This window comes from Macaca thibetana, chromosome 10 (genome assembly GCF_024542745.1).
Source record: "Macaca thibetana thibetana isolate TM-01 chromosome 10, ASM2454274v1, whole genome shotgun sequence".
Taxonomy (NCBI): domain Eukaryota; kingdom Metazoa; phylum Chordata; class Mammalia; order Primates; family Cercopithecidae; genus Macaca; species Macaca thibetana.
The window spans coordinates 23,004,813-23,027,713 of record NC_065587.1 but is presented as its reverse complement, the minus strand read 5'-3'; the positions used below and the strand labels follow the sequence as shown (position 1 = coordinate 23,027,713).

At 39.2% G+C, this 22,901-nt stretch overlaps 1 protein-coding gene across 1 annotated transcript in view; it reads right to left on the bottom strand.

Moving 5' to 3' along the window:
* PITPNB (phosphatidylinositol transfer protein beta) overlaps positions 1 to 22,901 on the bottom strand; it is a 68,334-nt gene that overhangs the window by 41,756 nt on the left and 3,677 nt on the right. Inside the window, exons 2-7 of the mRNA XM_050806853.1 lie at positions 21,632 to 21,662; positions 18,329 to 18,474; positions 4,393 to 4,484; positions 3,716 to 3,723; positions 3,143 to 3,217; positions 1,122 to 1,205 (exon numbers count right to left, since the gene is read on the bottom strand). Of these exons, the coding sequence (XP_050662810.1) occupies positions 1,122 to 1,205; positions 3,143 to 3,217; positions 3,716 to 3,723; positions 4,393 to 4,484; positions 18,329 to 18,474; positions 21,632 to 21,662 (436 nt within the window). The remainder of the gene's footprint in view (positions 1 to 1,121; positions 1,206 to 3,142; positions 3,218 to 3,715; positions 3,724 to 4,392; positions 4,485 to 18,328; positions 18,475 to 21,631; positions 21,663 to 22,901) is intronic.

The window sequence follows — 22,901 nt, the reverse complement described above, 5'->3', positions numbered from 1 at the left end:
CCTCCGGAGTAGCTGGGACTACAGGCGCCCGCCACCATGCCTGGCTTATTTTTTGTATTTTTAGTAGAGAAGGGGTTTCACTGTGTTAGCCAGGATGGTCTCGATCTCCTGACCTCGTGATCTGCCTGCCTCGGCCTCCCAAAGTGCTGGGATTACAGGCGTGAGCCACCGCACCTGGCCTTTTTTTTTTTTCCCCCCCTCTGAGACAGGATCTCACTCTGTCACCCTGGCTGGGGTGCAGTGGTACGATCACCGCTCACTGCAGCCTCAAATTTCTGGACTCAAGCAATCCTCCCATCTAAGCCTCCCCATGTAGCTGGAATTACAGGTACATGCCATCATGCCCAGCTAATTGTTTTTTTCTTTTTAGAGACAGGATCTCACTATGTTGTCCAGGCTGGTCTCAAGCTCCTGTGCTCAAGCAATCCTCCCCCTTTGGCCTTCCAAAGTGCTGGGATTACAAGTGGAAGCCACTGTGTCCAGCCTAAGACAAGAGTCTTAATCTGGCATGAGGAATAAGTGTCTTTGTGAAAAAGAAATTTTTTTGTTAAGTCAAAAGCCAGGAGTAGAAATATTTACATCTTAATAGGATTCAAAATAGAAAGCTAAACAACTATTAAATTAAAATACTCTACACCTACTTCTGGAATCTAAAAGAAAATTTTAAAAAAGATACTCTACACAAACTATTTTCTACAAATAACAACTGTGGCTGAGTTACTAAATACTTGCATGCAAATTAAATTTTTGCTTTCTTAATCACATTTGAAAAGTAAAAGGGACCTATATTATTTAAAGAAGCTTGAGGGAGAATTATTTTGTAAACAATGTGTTTTGTTTTTCAATGAAAACAACCTACATTTCCCAGGTATATTGGGACTTCCTAAAGGGATCACCTGTACAAAGGCAAAATCCACACAGAAAACAAATCACCTTCTCTCTTACTCTGGTCTCTTTGCTGCAAAGACCTACTAGACTACACTCCAAGCTCATTTCGGCATAGAAATGTAGGCCATACAAGAAAGAAAGGAAATAATTTTAACTTAATCCTAAATGTGATAGTAGAAAATAATTTTTAACTGTAAAAGGGAACAGGTTAAATGTCATTGAGTAATACTTACTGCTGGTTCAACTTGACTTCTATCTGCAATATCTATATGGACAATTTCAACAGTTTTCCATGTGTTTGGATCTAAACCATGTACCTACCAATGACAAAGAGAAAAGAAATAAAACAAAGTGTAGATTATTCTATTATGTTTACATATATAATCTTTATCTTGAGTCACTCAGGGTACATTACAGGGAATTAAAAGACCCAAATTATTATTTCATTATATTAGCTGTCTGATATTTTGCAGGATCTAGAAATCTTTTATTACCACTTATAACCCCAAATAATAAGGAGAGAATAAGGATGCTGCCAAATTAATAGAAACCTGTCAATATTATTTTCTGATAGTCCTCACAGATGATTTATTTAACAAAATATACCAGACCTATGTTTAACCCAAATGATACACAACAAAGTACTTGTAACTTTTGTAACCAACAAAGTTCTATACAAACATAAGGTGACATTACAAGTAGAATTCAAATGATGCACTGTATGGTCTAAAATCTCTCCAGAATTTGATTATCCTAAAGCTATTCAGTTTCAGTATGATGCCAACTCCTCTCTATTGCATGTTGATCCATCATTTATTTCTGAAATGCCATCTATGAACTAATTAGGAATTGTTTGATAACTGCCAAAGACATGCCCATTTAAAAGCTGAAAATAGCAGATTAAATCATATAGATTAATGCACACCAAATCATCTCATCTAGATTATAAATTATAGAAGATTACTATAAAAAACAACAAAAAGCCTGGGTGCAGTGGCTCACACCTGTAATCCCAGCACTTTGGGAGGCTGAGGCAGGTGGATCACCTGAGGTCAGGAGTTCAAGACTAGCTTGGCCGACATGGTGAAACTCTACTGAATGGTGAATCTCTACTGAAAATACAAAAGTTAGCCAGGCATGGTGGTGCATGCCTGCAGTCCCAGCTACTTGGGAGGCTGAGGCAGGAGAATTACTTGAACCCAGGAGGCAGAGGTTGCACTGAGCAGACAGTGCGTGATTGCACCCCAGCCTGGGCAACAAAGTGAGACTCTGTCTCAAAAATAAAAAAAAATAAAAAAATAAAAAAGAGAAAAACAACATAAAATGTCAAATGATCACTTGAAAGAAAACTCAAGTCAAATACTACATATTAAAATTCAAAGTTCTATTAATTGGCTAATTGGCATCAATAACATAAGAGTACAGCAATAGAACAGTAAAAAACAGAATTTGCCATAATCATTAACCTACTCTCCTGGAATGCATGTGCACCAGAAAACAGAAACTGCTGAGTCCCAACCCTACAGATTCTTGGGTGAGGTCAGAGAATTTGCATTTCAAACAAGTCCTCAGATACTGTGCTGCTCCTGGCCCATCCAAAGACCACACTTTTGAGAACCCCTAGACCAAGGGCATCAACCTATACAACAGGCCTTCCCAAGCTCCATGACAAACCTTACTAAAAGTTAATGATTACATTTTTTTAAAGTCCTAACTCAAAGATATTCTTGAATCTTAAAGAGATAAATGTGCACCAACTTATATAAGTCAAGAGCTTTTCAACATTTTTTTAAGTTATTCAAGTACTTTATCCCTCCTGCCTTTCGGCCATTTCTCTGACATCAGCCCATACCCTAGCAAAGCAGACAGGAGGTAAAAATTAAAGCAATCAATTCTGCTATGCAGAGCAGCTCTGGCAAACACTCAGAGATAAAAGCAATCTAATTAGCAAAACTAATGGCTAAAATTGGGCTGGGGGTTATCTTTGAATTTTGTTTACCCAAGCTCTCCTTGCCTCAGATAAGAGTTGCTGATCAAAACAGCAACTTTACCAAAGTGTCAAGGCAAGGGGACTGATAGGGAAAGCCCATTTGGTTTCTGGCTGCTTGCCTGCCTCATCTCAATTTGACACAGCTTGGTGTGGTCAGATACTAGTCCAACACAGGTGACATTACTTTGGTGATGACAAGTGAACTACATACAGTATTCTCGTTTCCAGGGGCTTCCGTACTAAAAGTGCAGAGTTGAAACTTACATTTTCTAATGTTCCCAAGTCTGGTTTGTGCCATGTTTCGATTTTAATGAAGAAATCATCTTTCATATATTCATTCTGCAGAAAACACAACACGAAAATGATAGTAATCTTCTACCTGTTCCTTGGTGCCCACGTCTGAGGGAGCTTTTCCGAGTATAAGCATCCATGCTCTGACTCTACAAGGAGACTGATCCTCAAGTGACAAAGAATCATTAGCTACCCATTTTTATAGACTTGTCAGGCAAACCAAATGCTGCATGCTTTTAAATAATTCAAAACAATTCGACTTGCCACGCAGCATACTGGGCTAATAAAGAAGCTGCGAGGTCTGATAAACAAATACCGTGTTTGAAGGGAGTAACAAAAGCAAAATAAAATCAATAGGGAGATTTTGAGACAAGGGTGGAAAGGGCCCATGAACACTGGGAACATGTGGTAGAGTGTGGGGGCTGGTTGGCGGGACACAGGAGGGAACCATGCAGTGAGGGGCAGTTAGCAAAGAATGGTTGAAAATAATTACTGTGTAAAACAAAGTTTAAAGATATTTTGAGACACAAAAATAGTTTTACTCACCGTTACAACTGAGGCATAATGGAGAGGTAGGTAATGAAAGGAGAAAAATTTCAGAATATTAATTGGAGTCAAAACAATCTGTCCCAAAACTTAATGTCACAAAGACTAAACTACCTAAAAACACAGAACATTTATTTAGTAACTTATGTCTACAAAACAGAGTTTCTACACAAGTGACACTACACAGCACATTAATTTAGACTATGGAGTACAAATAAAATATGAAAAATCATCTAATTTTCAAAATAATGCTAAAAAGAATAATGTCACAAAAGCAAAACATTATTTATAAGGTCAATTTAGCAAATGATAGGATGCTGTTTCAGAAGTCTGTCCTATTCCTCCTCTACTATGTAGCAATGTAAGTAAAATACTGTTGAAACGCACCAAAACACCCTTGTGAGTGTAAACGACCTTTCTTTTGGCTTACCCCTGGAGCCAGCATAGTCGGCTAGGACCCCAAAGTGGCTGCCATGTGGGAATGGACTTATGCCTGTCACAAAGTTCTGGGAGGAGGAACCCAATGCAGTTCTTCCTCTGCCATCATTCTAGCAGTGACTATACAAGAACCCAAGAAAGACCTTGCTCAGTGTAATCCTTCTCAAAGACATTGGTACTGGGAATCCCTCTCATTCTCAGGGTGGAGGGGTGCAATGGCTGCTGGGGGCCAGGCTTACTTGTTCTACAGTAGGGGTACGCATTCCAGGCTTTCTCATGAAACACCAAGGAGCCTTCGGGAGCAATCATCCTCACGAATGCAGGAACTTTGCTGGGAGAAGAGAGATACTGGATATATTTAACAGCACCATCAATTCTTTCTTGGTATCTATGAAACTGCTTGAAAGAGTACGGCAATCAAAGGTGACCATGTTCTAAGTTTGATGAACTAGTTTATTTCAATCCTAAAGTAATCCACTAGAAAGGAACACATAATTGTTTACATTTTAAATAAAAATGATTAAGAATATTTAGCTGGGTACGGTGGCTCATGCCTGTAATCCTAGCATTTTGAGAGGCTGAGGCAAGAGGATCACCTGAGCCCAGGAGTTTGAAACTAGCCTGGGCAACATGGTGAAATCCTGTCTCTACAAAAAAATACAAAATTAACCAGGCATGGTGGCACATGCCTGTAGCCCCAACTATTCAGAAGGCTGAGGTGGGAGGATCACCTGAACCTGTGGGATAGAGGTTGCAGGAAGCTGAGATCACACCACTGCACTCTAGCCTGGGCAACAGAGCAAGACCTTGTCTCACAAGAAAAAAAAAAAAACCAAGTTAAGTGTATAAAAGGGTTTGTGTGTGTGAGTGTGTGTGTGTGTTTTAAATAGAAGCAATTATTTCTTAAGGACTTCTGATCTACTACCCCAATGTGAAACCTAAGAGTTAACAGCTATTCATCCTGCACATTAATACAACGTAGTTCTTAGAGTTAGATGATATTATACTGTTTCTTAATGCAAAAAGCCCCAGAATAAGGAGATATCTCTGAATAAAAGTCTCAATACATTTTACAGAACAGATCTGAAGAAAAATAACAATGTAAAGGACCCATGTAGAAAATGAGAAATGAAAGCATATCCAAGTATAAAATTTTGTAGGTATGGGAGATGAATGTCACTTGCTGCCTCAAGTATGTTCAGAGGAAGAGAAAGGTTCAATACATGATTAATATATGAGAAGCTTGTGCAAGCATATGACAATCAGAAACAATCCCAACATATAAAGGGGCAAAAGTCATCCACAGGCCCATTACAAATATAAAATGTTACTCGTTAACAAACAAATGGGAAAATCAGTCTTACTAGTCTTCAAATAAATGCAAATGAAGTGACTGATTTAGTGACTGGAGCCTACTGTAAAGAGTAGTTTTGCTTGCACAGACTTTTCACACAGATCGAATATAAATCCCAACATTACCATTTAGAAGCTGTGTAACCTCAGGCCTACTACTTGGCTTCTCTGAAATTCCTCATGTGTTGAATGGAATGCATATTACCTGCTCTGCAGGGTTATTGAGAGAATTAAATCAAATACTCGAATGCGTTTAACACATTGCACAGTACAATGAGCTCAAAAAATGGTAGTTACTGCTTTTTAATTATAAGCTGACATGAAGCTGGGTACTTTCATATGCCTTTCTTCATTTAAATCCTCCTTAATGTCTTCACACCCAGGTGGGAGTGGCATGATATTGGCTCACTGCAAGCTCCGCCTCCCAGGTTCACGCCATTCTCCTGCCTCAGCCTCCTGAGTAGCTGGGACTACAGGCGTCCGCCACCATGCCCAGCTAATTTTTTTGTATTTTTAGTAGAGATGGGGGTTTCACTGTGTTAGTCAGAATGGTCTCGATCTCCTGACCTCGCAATCCACCCGCCTCGGCCTCCCAAAGTGCTGGGATTACAGGCGTGAGACACTGCGGCCGGCCTGATCACTTACTTCTTTTCAAATGGTGGAACGATTCATTCAAACTTCAGAAACACCAAGCCAGGACAACCGAAAATAATGTCACTTTAAAAGTCAAAGAGTATCTAGTTGTCCAAAAAATGTATCACATTGCTAAAGAACTAGAACCAAAATCCCTTCAAGTGTGGGTGAGGTCTAATCAGGGTACAATGGAACACATGAGGATAATTTTTTAAAGCCAAGCTACAAGACTACCTATTCATCTGAGAGTATGACAAACAGATCTATCAATGGTTAGTTGGTCAACTTAGAGAAAGCAGGAGAGGCCGGGTGTGGCGGTTCACACCTGTAATCCAAGCACTTTGGGAGGCAGAGGTGGGTGGATCACCTGAGGTCAGGAGTTCAAGACCAGCCTGGCCAACATGGCGAAACTCTGTCTCTACTAAAAACACAAAAAATTAGCCAGGCGTGGTGGTAGGTGTCTGTAAACCCAGCTACTCGGGACCCTAAGGCTGAATTGCTTGAACCTGGGATGTGGAGGGTGCAGTGAGCTGAGACAGTGCCATTTCACTCCAGCCTGGGTGACACAGCAAGACTCTGTCTTTAAAAAAAAAAAAAAGGAGGCCGGGCGCGGTGGCTCAAGCCTGTAATCCCAGCACTTTGGGAGGCCGAGACGGGCGGATCACGAGGTCAGGAGATCGAGACCATCCTGGCGAACACGGTGAAACCCCGTCTCTACTAAAAAAATACAAAAAACTAGCCGGGCGAGGTGGCGGGCGCCTGTAGTCCCAGCTACACAGGAGGCTGAGGCAGGAGAATGGCGTAAACCCGGGAGGCGGAGCTTGCAGTGAGCTGAGATCCGGCCACTGCGCTCCAGCCCCAGCGACAGAGTGAGCTCCGTCTCAAAAAAAAAAAAAAAAAAAAAAAAAAAACGAAAAGGCAGGAGAAACAATTCTGTATTAACTCAGACACATATTTTAACTATCCATCTATTCCTATAGTGCCTGATATGTGAAGAACTTTAATATTCGTAAAATGTTCTAAAATGTGCTGACTCAAATAGAAGGAAATTGGCATTTATCAGTAAAGGCCAACATGAGCCAAATCTACATGAAAATTTTAATATTTCTTTATCTCGCTCCCAAATGCCTATATCTTATTTCCAAGATACTTTTCCCACCATGAGAATTCCAACAATTCATTTTATGTTTTGACTGAGTCAATAAAGTCCAAACCTATAAGCTAGATTTATTTCAAATTTACTCACTTTTTTTCATGTTTAACGTGAGAACATTATCAAATACATCTCTCCTCAATGAATCTAAGTGACTGACTAAACTTGAGGAAAATGTATATATGGAGTAAATAAAATTAAATTTCAATTCTACTTCAAAAGTTAGAAATTTCCATTAATGGCAACCTTAATATATTCCTAACATGGTAGTTCAAGTGTGCCAGGTATATATAACTGAGAACATATACATCATTTTCCCACCAGTTATTACTTAGTAAGGCACTTTAGTAAAATGCAGCAGATTCCTGATTTGGAAGCTTAGAGAGCCTCAGAAAAGAACAATTACTAACTGAATTAACAACAGTAAGGCACTTTAGTAAAATGCAGCAGATTCCTGTTTTGGAAGCTTACAGAGCCTCAGAAAAGGAACAATTATTAACTGAATTAATAAAATGGGAGGTGGGCCTTCAAAAATAAACACGCAAAAAGGACAATCCTTCTCTTGTCCTCCCAAACTATTCACAAAATGGTGCTCCCTCATGATAAACTAATACTCAGAACAGTGCTCACTTACCTCAAGGTAAACATGGCTAGATTTCAGCTGCTTAAGAGTGAAGAGTTACCAATAGCACAATGCCCACGATCATGAAGACTCTTTAGGAATACATACCCTTTCTCCCACTCTGAATATTAAGACTATTTAACTTCAGGGTAAAACATGACCATAAGGTACACTGAACACCTGATCTAGGCACATTCCTTTTTTAATCCTATTCCTGAGATAGATAATACCATGGCAAATCATTTCTAACTGTACTTTTCTCTGGAAATTCTTATGTCTATCTGTAAATCACACAAGCAAGACAACTATTCGCACCCTTCTCCTTCCCACTGCAGATGAACATCAAAACACAGAAAAATTTAGGGAAGAATTTGAAGACCAGATTAATTTACCATAAATAGACCAATTAATCTTTCATTTTATGATCAACTGAAATATCCCTCAAATACACTGGGATGCCTTCTCTTCACTAGTCAGGAAAAGCTCAGCTAAGAAGGCAAAAAAAGAAAAGAAAGGGCCAGGTGCAGTGGCTCACGCCTGTAATCCAAGCACCTTGGGAGGTCAAGGTGGGAGGATCACCTGAGGTTGGGAGTTCGAGACCAGCCTGGCCAACATGATGAAACCCTGACTCTACTAAAAACACAAAAATTAGCTGGGCATGGTGGTGGGTGCCTATAATCCCAGCCACTTGGGAGGCTGAGGCAGGAGAATTGCTTGACTCAGGGAGGTGGACATTGCAGTGAGCCAAGATTACACCACTGTACTTCAGCCTGGGGACACAGTGAGACTGTATCTCAAAAATAATAATAATAAACAAATACACACACACACACACACACATATGTATAAATAAAATACTGGGTACCTCATTCATTCATCCACTCAAATATTTACTGTGTCCACCATCCCAGGCCAGGGGCTGTGTAAATAATGGTGAGAACACAGGAATAATTCCTACTCAGAACTTATTTCCAGGGATGGAGGCAGAAAACAGATTAGTAAACAACACAACACAAAGAGAATTACTTAAGCAGTGCAGTGAAATTAAAGAATAGGGCACTGGGCAATGAGTAAGTGGAGCAAGGGTAGTCGGGAAGGCCTCTCTGAGGAAATAATATTACAACAATGATCCAAGGGTACGGAGACAGGGAACAGAACAGCAAGCAAAGGGAACAGCATGACCACAGGTCCTAAGACAGCAAAAGACTTAACCTGCTTGAGCCACTCTTAGGCCTCCAGCATGGCTAGACTGCAGTGACCAAACATGGAGAAAGGGCAGAAAGACCACATGGGCCTCACCTTACAGGTCACAGAGTTTAGATTTTACTCTGTGTATGATGGGAAGCCACCGAAAGCTTTAAAAGGGGGAATGGCACAACCTGATTTGAGTTGTATGACCATTCTGGCTTTGTGTGAAAAATTAATTGGAGTGGGCAAGAATGGATGGTTGCAAAAATTAACTCAAAATGGATAAAGACCTAAATTAAAACTAAAACTATAAAATTCTTATAAGAAAACATAGATGTAAATCTTTATGATCTTGGATTGGGCAATGATTTCTTTGATGACATCAAAAGCATAAACTACAAAAAGAAAAAATAAATTGGACTTCATCAAAATCATAAACTTTTTTTTTTTTTTTTTTTAAGAGAAAGGGTCTTGCTCTGTCACTAGGCTGGAGAACAGCAGTGTAATCATAAATCACTGCCACCTCCAACTTCTAGGCTCAAGTGATTCTCCCACCTCGGTCTCCTGAGTAGCTACGACAAAGAGGTATGCAGTACTGTGACCGGACTGATTTTTAAATTTTTTCATAGAGACGGGGTCGCAATATGTTTTGCTATATTGTCCAGGCTGGTCTTGAAATCCTGGCCTCAAGCAATCCTCCCACCTCAGCCTCTTAGGTAGCTGGGACTACAGGTATACACCAAAATTAAAAACTTTTTAAGTTTCAAAAGACACAATCAGGAAAGTGAAAAGATAACTCACAGAATGGGGGAAAAATCTGCAAATCACCTCTATGATAAGGAACTAGTACCCAGAATATAAAAATAACATAACTTAACAAAGAAAACTCAATTTGAGAATGGGCAGCCAGAGGCCGGGCACAGTAGCTCAGGCCTGTAATCCCAGCACTTTGGGAGGCCGAGGCAGGTGGATCACCTGAGGTAGGGAGTTTGAGACCAGCCTGACCAACATGGAGAAATCCCATCTCTACTAAGAACACAAAATTAGCCAGGCGTGGTAGCGCATGCCTGTAATCCCAGCTACTTGGGAGGCTGAGGCAGGAGAAGCTCTTGGACCCGGGAGGCGGAGGTTGTGGTGAGCTAAGATCGTGCCACTGCACTCTAGCTTGGGCAACAAGAGTGAAATTCTGTCTCAAAAAAAAAAAAAAAAAAAAAAAAAAAAGAATGGGCAGCCAAGGCCAAGACCAAGGAGGATAGCTTAAGCACCAGGAGTTGGAGACCAGCCTGGGCAGCACAGGGAGACCCCCATCTCTACAAAAAAAAAAAAAAAAAAAAATTAGCAGAGCACAGTGGTGCACACCTATGGTCCCAGCTGCTTGAGAGGCTGAGGTGGCGGGATTGCTTGAGCCCAGGAGTTCAAGGCTACAGTGAGCTATCATCAAGCAACTGCAGTCCAGCCTAGACGACAGTGAGACCCTGGTCTCCAAAAAACAAACAAACAAAAAATACTAAAAAGAAAGTGGGGGTCCGAGATTTGAACAGATAATTCTTCAAACAAAGAAGATACACAAATGACCAAAAAGCACTTGAAAAGATGTGAACATCATTAATCACCAGGAAAATGTAAATTGAAACCACAATGAGATACCACTTCACACACACTAGAATGGTTGTAATAAAAAAGATAATGAGGATGTGGAGGAACTGGAATCTTCATACACTGCTGGTAACATTACAAAGTGGTGCAGTTGTTTTGGGAAGCAGCTTGACAGTTCCTCAAAAGGTTAAATATAGAGTGATCATATGACCCAGCCAATTTCACTCACAGCAATATATATCTCCAAGAGAACTGAAAACATGTTCACACACACACAAAAAAGTATACACAAATGTTAACAGCAGCATTACTCATAACAGCCAAAAGTGCAAACAACCCAAATGTTCAACAACTGATGAACGGATAAACAAAATGTGGCAGGTCTACACAATGGAATACTACTCAGCAATCAAAGTAGTACTGATACATGCTTTAACACAGACAAGCCTTGAAAACACACTAAGTGAAAGAAGTCAATCACGAAAGGCCACATATTACATGATTCCATTTACACAAAATATCCACAGTACATCTACACAGACAGTAGATCAGTGGTTGCCAGGCGCTAGGAGGAGGGGGTAACAGTCAGTGATTGCTAATGAATACGAGATTTCTTTCTGGATTGTTGAAAATGTTCTGAAATTAAGTAACAATGGCAGTTGCCCAACTCTGTGAATATACCAAAAACTACTAAAGTATGCATTTTAAAAGAACGAATTTTGGCCGGGCGCAGTGGCTCAAGCCTGTAATCCCAGCACTTTGGGAGGCCGAGACGGGCGGATCACGAGGTCAGGAGATCGAGACCATCCTGGCTAACACGGTGAAACCCCGTCTCTACTAAAAATACAAAAAACTAGCCGGGCGAGGTGGCGGGCGCCTGTAGTCCCAGCTACTCCAGAGGCTGAGGCAGGAGAATGGCGCAAACCCGGGAGGCGGAGCTTGCAGTGAGCTGAGATCCGGCCACTGCACTCCAGCCCGGGCTACAGAGCAAGACTCCGTCTCAAAAAAAAAAAAAAAAAAAAAAAAAAGAACGAATTTTATGGCATATACATTATATCTCAATTAATTTTAAAGCCAGAAAAAGAACGGATGGCAAAATATCAGCCTGGAGACAAGTCTAAAAGAGAGAATGGTAACTTCTCTCTTTTAGAGAGATTGATTATAAATAGTAGTGATGGAGATACATAAGGATACAAAGAAGATACATCAGGAAGGAAATTACAGAAATGATTTAAAACCCCAGTTTGTGGGAAGGGAATAAAATAACCAGACACAAACTGGCTAACTTCTGGGAGAAGGAGACTCTAAAGTCCTAGAGAATTATAAAAAACAAAGAGAGGGCTGGGTGCGGTGGCTCAAGCCTGTAATCCCAGCACTTTGGGAGGCCGAGGTGGGCAGATCATGAGATCAGGAGATCGAGACCATCCCAGCTAACACAGTGAAACCCGGTCTCTAATAAAACTACAAAAAAAATTAGCCAGGCGTGGTGGTGGGCGCCTGTAGTTCCAGCTACTCGGGAGGCTGAGGCAGGAGAATGGTATGAACCCGGGAGGCGGAGCTTGCAGTGAGCCAAGATCGCGCCACTGCACTCCAGCCTGGGCGACAGAGCGAGATTCTGTCTCAGAAACAAAACAAAACAAAACAAACAAACAAAAAACAGAGAGAGGTTTTTTTTCACCCAATAAAAGGGGAATAATAAATGAAAAATGAGATACACCATCAAGAGGAAACAATACATTTCAGAAAACACTGATATTTTTCTGAAATAGGATCACTTGATTTGGAAAACTTTGAAACTGTGAAAAATTTAGGACTAAACTACATATAATGACAAATAACATGTGTCTATCATGGCTAAATCTTGACTCAAGAACAAATTATATTTGGCTGGCATTTATTAATTTTTCTTTTTCTTTTTTTTTTGTTTGAGACGGAGTCTCACTCTTGTCGCCCAGGCTGGAGCGCAATCATGATCTTGGCTCTCTGCAACCTCCGCCTCCCAGGTTCAAGCAATTCTCCTGCCTCAGCCTCCCAAGTAGCTGGGATTACAGGTGCCTGCCACCACACTCGGCTAAATTTTTTGTATTTTTAGTAGAGACACGGTTTCACCATGTTGGCCAGGCTGGTTTCTAACTCCTGACCTCAAGTGATCCACCCGCCTCGGCCTCCCAAAGTGCTGCGATTTCAGGCGAGCCACCGCACCCGGCCTATTAATTTCTTACATGTGCAAGATGCTCTCTGAATGTGAAGAAGTATATACAATCAATCCTTTCATTTTCAGGTGATTTAAATTTCTCATTTTTAAACATAATTTAAGTTCCTGGCAAATGACTCCTTTTGCTTACAAAAATGAACTCTTACCTTGGAACCACATGAAATTTTAAAATAACGATTTTTCAATAAAAACCTCTTCTGTTTTGACCTTTGGGAAACAAGGTGGTTCTGGAGTTGGCAAAGCTTTGTAAATTCCCCATCTATCAGGACTGACTGAAGATGGCGAAAGTGTAACACTTATGCAGAACGAGAAAGAATAAAGCTGACTTTCCCCAAGAAGGGTGAGCAAATAAACTAACAAAAAGGACTGGTCAGTGTGTTCGTACAGGGAGGTCTCAGGAAAGCTACAGGCTTTTCTCTGAAATACCATCTGAAAGTTTCAACACATTTCTTTGTCATGCTCTAAAATTCTCTGCCTGGTAAATTCCTTCCTCTTTCACTACCATCTACTACTAAGCGAGTATTAAAGAAACAAACTTTAGTGGAAAACGGGATACAACAAGACAAACATGCACATATAGAAATATATGACTAGGTATCAAAATGAGTAGAAATGACAAATATGATGGGTTTAGGGAAGAGGGATCAAAGTGAATAAAATCAGCCATGGAAAGCCTCTGCATAGGATAGTTCTGAGGTGTACTCAGAAAACCAAGCAGGTTATGAGAGGCCTCAGCATAAGGAGCTGAAAAAAATCAGGGTGGGTTGAACAGTTTATGTTAGGAAGATAACAAAGAGACTGGCTTGCTTAGAGCCGAAGGTTTTTGTTCTGGATGGACTTATACAATTGGAATCTCAAATACCTTGTTAAGTTTAGCTTTATTTTGGAAGAAGACTTTAGACGTTAAAGACTTCAGAGAAAGTAAGAGATGGTGAAACCTGTGGTTTTGGAAGAATTTTTCTGTAAACTCCCATTTAACTTCAGGAAATGGAAAATAACTCTTCCACAGGAGTTAGATGTAGAGCAAAGTGGTTAGCTAAGCAAAGTGGTTAAGAGGGCAGGTTCTGGAGTCGGGCTGTGTTCAAGTCCTATCTCTGCTACCAAATAGCAGTGAGACATGGGGTAAGTTAAACCTTTCTGGACCTCAGTTTCCTCACTATAAAAAGTTGCTGTGAGGAATGAATAAACTCCCAACTGAAACACTTCCAATAACCCAGTGATCAGCACACAGTAAAAATACATAAGTACTAGATCTTCTGTTCAGAATTACCATGGGCAACCACTCACTCTAAGTTATCAAATAAAATAGGGACAAAATCTCATTCTCCCATGAGATGATTTATTGCCTGAGATTCAAGGAAACCAGACATTTCAAATGTCCTGTGCAATGAGTCAACAACTTTTGAATTTTGTCAATAATCACAAAGACTGTTTCTCAACCTTCTGGTTGAGATTAAGTGTATATGCCACCAAGAAGCGTTTTGCTGAAATGGGAAAGCACACAGGTCAGGGGATCCAGAGACTTGAGTTATACTGGCTAAAGCAGATGTCAGAATTTCAACTATCTCAAAAGTAAAATAAGGCCTTGGTGGCCTTAGTCAAGTTTGTAGTTTTATTGATGTTATACAGTGACAGTGCACCCAGCTTAGGATAATTTATGGAGTAAATGCTGAAAAAGCAAACATATTACTGGACACAAATTTAACTTCCTCAGGGAGAGCTCTAAAACTAGTAGGGACTGTGGGTATGTCTTCAGCATGCTGAGCTGATGCCCTAAAGAAAACTGTAAGTCTGATGGGGCTGCACCTTCAGGCTTGTCCTGGGATGGAGGTCTTTCCTGCAGCACAGTGAAGGCCTCAGCACGTACTACTAAATGATTCTTTGCCCTTCCATAACATATTTATCCTGTGGCTAATGTGCTTTCAATGTTGACAGACAAATTTGTCAGTGTGGACATCTGACTGCCCCATAGCCATTCCTTCCTCCAGAGGACAGCAAATGGGCCTTGTTTTGCCCAGTTTATCTATTGGATAGGTTTTTGTTTCTCACTACTGTCAGAATAGTCATTATTTGCCATCCTGCCTGAGACCCATTACTGCCACCCTCTTGCCTTTTTCCCTTTCCTGACTCATTCCTCTCTGTGCTTCTGCCCACAGCTGCCATCTTTGTGTGATAAGGCCAACCTTCCATGGGAATCAAATAACCCTCACCATCCCATCAGATCCCCTCTCTCCCTTCTCAAGGGAGTGCCTTGTACTCATTAGGCACCTGGGACAAAAGGGTGTGGGATTTGAAATCAGAGCACCAGGTCTCTGTCACTATTCCGTCACTTATTACCTGTGACCTTGGGTAAATATGTGCCTTAGTGTCTTAGGTACAATATGAATATTGTCTATTTCTCAGGACTGCAATTAGTAGTAAATGAGTGCATGAAAGGGTAAAACCACAGGGAACCCCGCTCCTCCTAGGAATGGAGAAGTTGTTCTACAAGCCCAAATGTGCTGGAAGGTTGGCTGCCAGAGAGCCAAAATCTTTTATTTAACCCACTAACAGCCTGAGAGGAATTCTGAACCTCATCCCCAAATAATCTCTCCAGAATAAGAATATCTCTTGCACTAACCATATTTATCTAGCCCTCTTCAACTTATGAGACTCCTTATTCTTGGCTGCAGTGTTACCTAAATCAACTGTTTCAAAAATCATATTTAACATTCCTCTTCTTTTTCATAAAAATGAAAATGCAGAAGAGAATATTTATCACCTGGTAGTGGGATATGGGTAATTTTTTAATGCACCTCTTTTAGGCTTTTTTTTTTTCTGATTTTTTTTCCAAAACCATGTAACATGTATTACATATTATTTCAAACTGTTCTTTTTCATGCAAGAATGTATCAAACACTTCCTCAACATTTCAACTCTTAGATTTCAACCAGAGGACATTTTGAAACTATTTCAAATTTATTTACTTACAGGAAAGTGATCTAAACAGGACATTAGAGGCCAACAAAAAATTTTATACATCAAACTTTTTGGCTTATTTTAGAACCCCCAGGAAGAGTCCAGTGTCTTTAAGAGAACGTTTGTATGTGGTGGTATAATTCAATTAACAGGTAAATGCAAAAATGCTAGAAAAAGAAAGCTGAGTATATATAAGCAAATTCAAAACTTTAAATACTATATAGACTATACCATCTGGAATGCCAAAATCTTCTCTCCGTAGACATATTTTTCAGGTATACTTAGGGTACTAACAAATTAATAGAAACCATGAAAAGACCTTCTCTACAGATAATTGATTGATCAGAGTTACTGCCTTATTTCTCAAGTGAAACCTGCAACAGAAGCAAAGAAATGCTGTATTCTAAGAGAAAATAATGCTAAAATGTAAGGTTCTATAAAGTGGTAAGATTATGTGTCAACAATAAACCAAGGATGAGTAGGTTATGGGTCACTATAAACCAAGCAGCAGAGTTAAGCTGAGGAAATATAAAAAACTTCCGATCATGACAGCTACAGCTTTAAGGAGTTCCACAAAACATGAGTATGATTCATTTCCATAGGAAGAGAATAGAGGCAAGAGAAAATATCCCCCACCTGTAATTAACTAGGGAGACTAATGACAAAATGGACTCTTAGCAGCCATTACTGGTCTTCTGCCCTTAGCTAAATACTGGTAGCACCTTTTTTTTTTTTTTTTTTTTTGCTTGTTTTTTCTTTTTGTAGAGATGAGGTCTCACTATATTGCCCAGACTGGTCTCAAACTCCTGAGCTCAAGCAATCCTCCCACCTCAGCCTCCCAAAGTTCTGGAATTATAGGTGTGAGCCACTGCACTTGGCCAGCACTTTTTGTTTTAAAATATTTATGCCAAAGATACAGATTAGACTGTCAAACTTAGGGGAATGTGCAAAAAAAACTAAACCAAAGAGAAAAAAAAACAATGAAGAAAGGATATGAAGAGTCAAAAGTCATACAAGAAACTCAAACGGTCAATTAACATAAAAAGACATTCAACCTCACTAATAAAGAAATACGAATTTTAACAAGAGACTATTTTTTGTCTATGAAATTAGCAAAAATTAAAAAGAAAAATATGGAAAAATACTATTAAACTCTGTAAGGGCAATTTTGGCAATAATATCAAAATTTAAAAGGTGCAGGTTCTCCCAGCAGTCCTTTTATTAATTTCTCCTATAATTTATCTTAGGAACAGTAACCTAAGGCATACAGACACATGTACAACCATGTTCACAAAAGTTTATTTTTTGAGATAGAGTCTTGTTCTTTTGCCCAGGCTGAAGTGCAGTGATCATAGCTCACTGCAACCTCTAAATCCTGGGTCCAAGTGATCCTCCCACCTCAGCATCCCAAGTAGCTGGGACCATAGGCATATACTACCATGTCCCGCTAATTTCTTTTCTTTCTTTTTTTTTTTTTTTGAGACGGAGTCTCACTCTATCACCAGGCTGGAGTGCAGTGGCATGATCTCGGCTCACTGCAACCTCCACCACCCCGGTTCAAGCGGTTCTCCTGCCTCAGCCTCCCAAGTAGCTGGGACTACAGGCGTGCACCACCACAGCTAATTTCTGTATTTTTAGTAGAGACAGGGTTTCACCATGTTGGCCAGGGTGGTCTCGATCTCTTGACCTCATGATCTACCCGCCTCAGCCTCCCAAGTGCTGGGATTACAGCTATGAGCCACTGTGCCAGGTCAATTTGTTTTTGTTGTTGTTGTTGTAGAGATGGGGTCTCCCTGTGTTGCCAAGGCTGGTGTTGAACTCCTAGGCTTAAGCAATCCTCCTGCCTCAGCCTCTCAAAGTGCTGAGATTACAGATGTGAGCCACCACACCTGGCCAGAAACATTATTTATAACAGACAAAAACTAGAAAATATCTAAAATACCTAAATGGACTTACAATGTAGGGAATAGTTAAGTAAACTACGTCCAGAAGAAATTTTACTCAGCTTTAAAAAGAATCACACAGATATTAAATAACAATATGGAAGATGTTCATGAGAAATAAAGCAAACTGCAAAACCATTCATATGGTCCATTTGTTGTAGAAAACTAAAATTGATACAAGTAATACATTGCTATCTATGTTTTAAAAATTCCTTTGAATATATACAGAAAATGATCTAGAAGGATAAACTCTAAGCTGCTTCTGGTGTTTCTCTCTGTGTTACAAATACTTGATGGCAACGAGCAGGGACTAAGTTTTTATTTGAATTTTTGTTATAAGCAGATATAATACTTCTCTAATTTACAAATAACAAATAAAGGAGGAGGTTCTTTCAAAAAATTAAAATGCGACATATTATCACACTGAAATGAAAAATGTACTTCACATCTACTAGTTAAGTTAGCTAGTTACATGCATCATAAGTAAGCCAGGTCAAATGTGAACACCGCTTACCTCTTTAGGTGATAAATTTTGTGTGTATATTGTCCCTTTTCTCCATCCTTCTCATAAGGTTCATTCTTTAAGACTTCAATTCCTTCTCCACCACCAGTCTCATTCTTACTAGCTTCTGCAACAGAGTAAAGCTGCCCAACCTGATACTGAAATTTCAAAGAACACAGAAATTCAGTAAGTCAGTAGTAATTGCAGAAATTTTGTATGCTAAAATCTTAATAATAAACAAGATACAGAAAAGCATATCCAAACCATTCAGCACAACTGTGTTCAATATGAGAACACAACTCAAATTAGAAATTAATACGTTTAGGAAGACAAACCGCAAATGATTATAGTTTTAAAAACCTGTATTTTATAGAACTTTCATTATTCAAAAAATTTGCCGGTTACAAATACTTTGGTGCCTTTACACTATCTATTTATCAAGAAAATGTCTCAAAACTTGCTTCAACTGCTGAACAATACATATTTGTACTTTACAAAGCATTTTCACCTCTATTATTTCTCATTTAACTTCACAAAATTCCAAGTTATGGCAGAAATACAACTGGCACTTTGCCAACTAAAGCTGAGCAACCAGCATATTGTTCTTAATGATAAAGGGGAAGGATGTAAACTACAATAACAAAAGCCTGGAGATCCAAAGAAATATAATAGATAGTCCAAATCTTAGTAGACTTCTGGGGTCGTTTTTTCCTTGACTTATTTATGATACACCCAATTTGGTCCTTCCTCAGCTAACCAGAAACAGTACTGGGGGCCCAAGATCAGAAATGTTCATTTTGAGTCCTCAAGTAAACAAACAGAAACTGTTTTTAAAGTAATATAACTATACACATATTACCATAAAAGGCAGGAAATTGCTGACAGTAGTTTCTATTTCATTTAACATAAATCAGAAATCTCAGAAGCCTGCGTCAATATAGCTGTAAGTCAGCTGTATTTTCTGCACTAGTTCCAACAAATATTGGGAAAAGTTCTCGTGTTCTTATTTTTTCCAGTGACCCAAGCGTGGCACTACCTTCCATCTCTTCAAATTTGGCTAAATTTCTTCCTTCTAATGAAAACAGCTTGAAGAAGTGTATATTTTCTTTATAAGCATATTTTCAAAGAAAAGCTACAAAAATCTACCTCTAAGAACTTGTAATTTCAAAACTAACATTTTATGTGAGGGACCAAAACAACCGGTAGTTTAAGCTCAGTAAATATTCGTACCTATAAATCGCATGGAGATACGCTGCTATCTTGCCCATTAGTTAAATTTAAAAACACACCCCCACACACACTCTTACTCAATTTGCAAGTGTTTGGGAAGTTGAAACCAAACATATTTCTAAAATGCTCCCAAAATAAATGTCTGTAGGGCCTGCAGAGAGGACTGTATTTCTCCTATCGGCTTTCCATGATACAACACTAGGGTTGGTCTAATGCCACGATCCTTAAATACCTTCAACATGTACTTTTAAACACTATCATATTCTAAAACAGGACTAAAATGAGTCTAAGTCAAAAGATAAATTTCATTTTGTTAATGAACACACAGTAACAAAAATTCAAAAGAACTGTATACAAAAAAATGTTAATGGACTGATATTTCATGGCATGCTACTTAGGCTTTCTCTCATTCTCCTTTTTTAAGAATAAAAAATTAAAAAAAAAAAGAATAAGAAATAAACACAGAAGGCATGTTTTAAAAGTGCATGTAGGCCTGGTACAGTGGCTCATGCTTGTAATCCCAGGGCTTTGGGAGGCTGAGGCAGGTGGATCACTTGAGGTCAGGAGTTCGAGACCAGCCTGACCAATATGGTGAAACCCAGTCTCTACTAAATATACAAAAATTAGCCAGGTGCGGTGGTGGGTGCCTGTAATCCCAGCTACTAGGGAGGATGAGGCAGAGAGAATTGCTTGAACCTGGGTGGCAGAGGTTGCAGAGAGCTGAGATCGTGCCACTGCACTCCAGCCTGGGCGACAGAGTGAGATACCATCTCCAAAAAAAAGGGGGAGTACAACAAAAAGCTGAGAAGAGTACTTTCAGTGACAATACCAAGACTCAAAGAGATTTTGGACAAGTTGATTCAACCAGCTGAAACCAAAAGAAAAAGTCTAACAGAAACTAATGTCAATTTCCACATTCAACTTCAAACAATCAATTGTGCAAACAGAGAATAGGGTGCCTGGCTTCTCTGGAGTGTTTTAATGTAGTGAATCCTCCTGAGATATACACAACTGTGTTCAAGTCTACACTAAACAGTGCCAGAGAGCTACTCTTTTTCACTTCCTGCATTTCTTTCTGTCTTCTGTCAGCTGTCACTTCTTAGGTTATCAGTTTGTTTTGTCCCACTTCCAAGTCACTGCTTCTAATCTACTGTCAGCTCTAGGAAAACCAGATAACTGAGCAAATGGCAACTGTGTGCAAGTTAAAGAAGAGCCTAGAGGGTTTTATGGGTTTTGCTATATATATCTTGATTTCTCAGAAGCTGTTTCTGCTCTTATCTTCATTCTTGGCTACACTACACATGGCTATAACTGCAGGACATGCAAGTTCTGAATAGGTGATATATTTCTGTATCACGTCCAGGCTGAGGAAAACAAGAAGCTCTTACAGTTATGTGCTGGTCACACCATGTCTGGAATACTGTTTTCAGTTCAGATCAACAATTACAACACATATAGTAATAGGACCAGCTGGTAGGAAGTCTACATTTCATGCTGTATTGAGCCAAGTGAATGTGCTGGGAATGTTTAACCTTGAGACTTTCTAAGATGAAATAAAAGTGCTTGTGGGGAATGGGGTTGCCTGGAGGGGAGAGCTGCCATCAGAAAACCTGAAGGATTAACCACTGCAAGACAGAACAGGCTTATTTCCCATTGCTCAAATGGGATAAACTGCAAACAAGAGTCAAGCATTATAGGAAAAGCAGATTTTGGTTCAAACACAAATGTTTAAAATGTCCAACAGTAAAGCAGACTGCTTCCCTAAGTAGCAAGCTACTTAACCTTAAAGTACTTAAGTTAAGGCTGGAGCCTCATTTCTCTAGGATGTTGTAGAAAGAATTCCTGCACTAGACAGGAAGTTAAACTACGTTCTTTAGACTCTTCCAAAACAAGACAGTGTAGCAAGAAATTATCATTCATTTAATTCATTTTGCAATTCATTGCAATTATCATTCATATAATTAATTTTGTCACGTAGGGTGGAAGGAAAAGGTAAATCAATACTATGAAAATGTGAGTTTAGAGTAACATATCAACGTATAGTACATATACCAATGAAATGATGCAGAAGCAAGAAAAACTCACCTCCTGAACAGAACATGGCAAAACCACACGGCTAAAAAGACAAAAGAAAAAAATATATATATTACATATGAAATAGCTTTAAACACAGATCCCTGAAGAGGTTTCACCTTAAATCCAATGATAACAGAGACAGGTCTCTTAAATCAAAAAATACAAGGGTGTCATTTATGGAAGAGGGTCTTTGTAATGCCTACACCCTAATTGGGGAAGTAAAACTATCATTCCTGGGTCTCAATGATCATTTGCATTTAGTGTTCCCAGGACCCCAAACAGCAGCTGCAGAGATTCTTGTGAGTAAAGAAAAAACAGAAAACTCAACATCGAAAACTGCAGGGTACAGAATGTATTATTTGTAGATTGTCTGGTCAGGTTGCCCTGACAAAATTTTTAGAATGGTTTCATTCTCCACCTATATACTGTGCCTTTTGTTTTTATGATGCTTCTTACAGAATACGTGTCTTGAATCTCATTGAATAAACGCTTCCAGAAACTGTTCCCCCACTATTCAATTATTCCTCAAGTTTACTGAGATAAAAATAAGGAGTTGTGTAGAATTAATAAGAAAAAATTTTACTATGGAAACTACTTGACGCTTATAATAATCCCTTCCAGCATATATACAATATGAGATTGACATATGTTTGATCCTATCCAAGAGTTTCTTACTGTATATATCAAAAGGATGTCATTATAGCTCCATTGCAAGCAGTCTTAAAAGACAAAGTCCAAAAACAATATCATGGTATATTATTTTATCAAAATATTGCATTTTATCTCTAGATTTTATAAGGAGAGTCCTTAATTTATTTCCACCATAAATTCTGAAAATCAAGACCATCCCTGTATATAATTACAGTTGATTCCAAGACAGCAACTTCCTTTTTTGGGGGATGGGGGTATATGATCCTTCTCATATTTTCCTAATCTTACCTGTCATTTTATGGAAAATTTTCAATAGTTTTCCTCATTCCAATTTCTTTTCAGCTATAATTTCTTTTCATTTTTTTCTTACAGTAAGAGCCATTTAGCTTACTTTTTGTATTAGTGACAATCTTTTTGGCCTAGGCATTCTTTTTTAATAGTCTTTCTTATTTGTAAGTATGAAGAGGGTAATACAACCCAGATTATATCTAGTTTGCATTCCAGCTACACTTTCCACCTACTCCTTTCTCCCTACTCTCCTCAAACATCTATGCCTGAATGTTCACATTATCTCAATCTCCAACATGTACAACATGTCTGTTACTCCCTCCCCTTTGACTACTGAGTT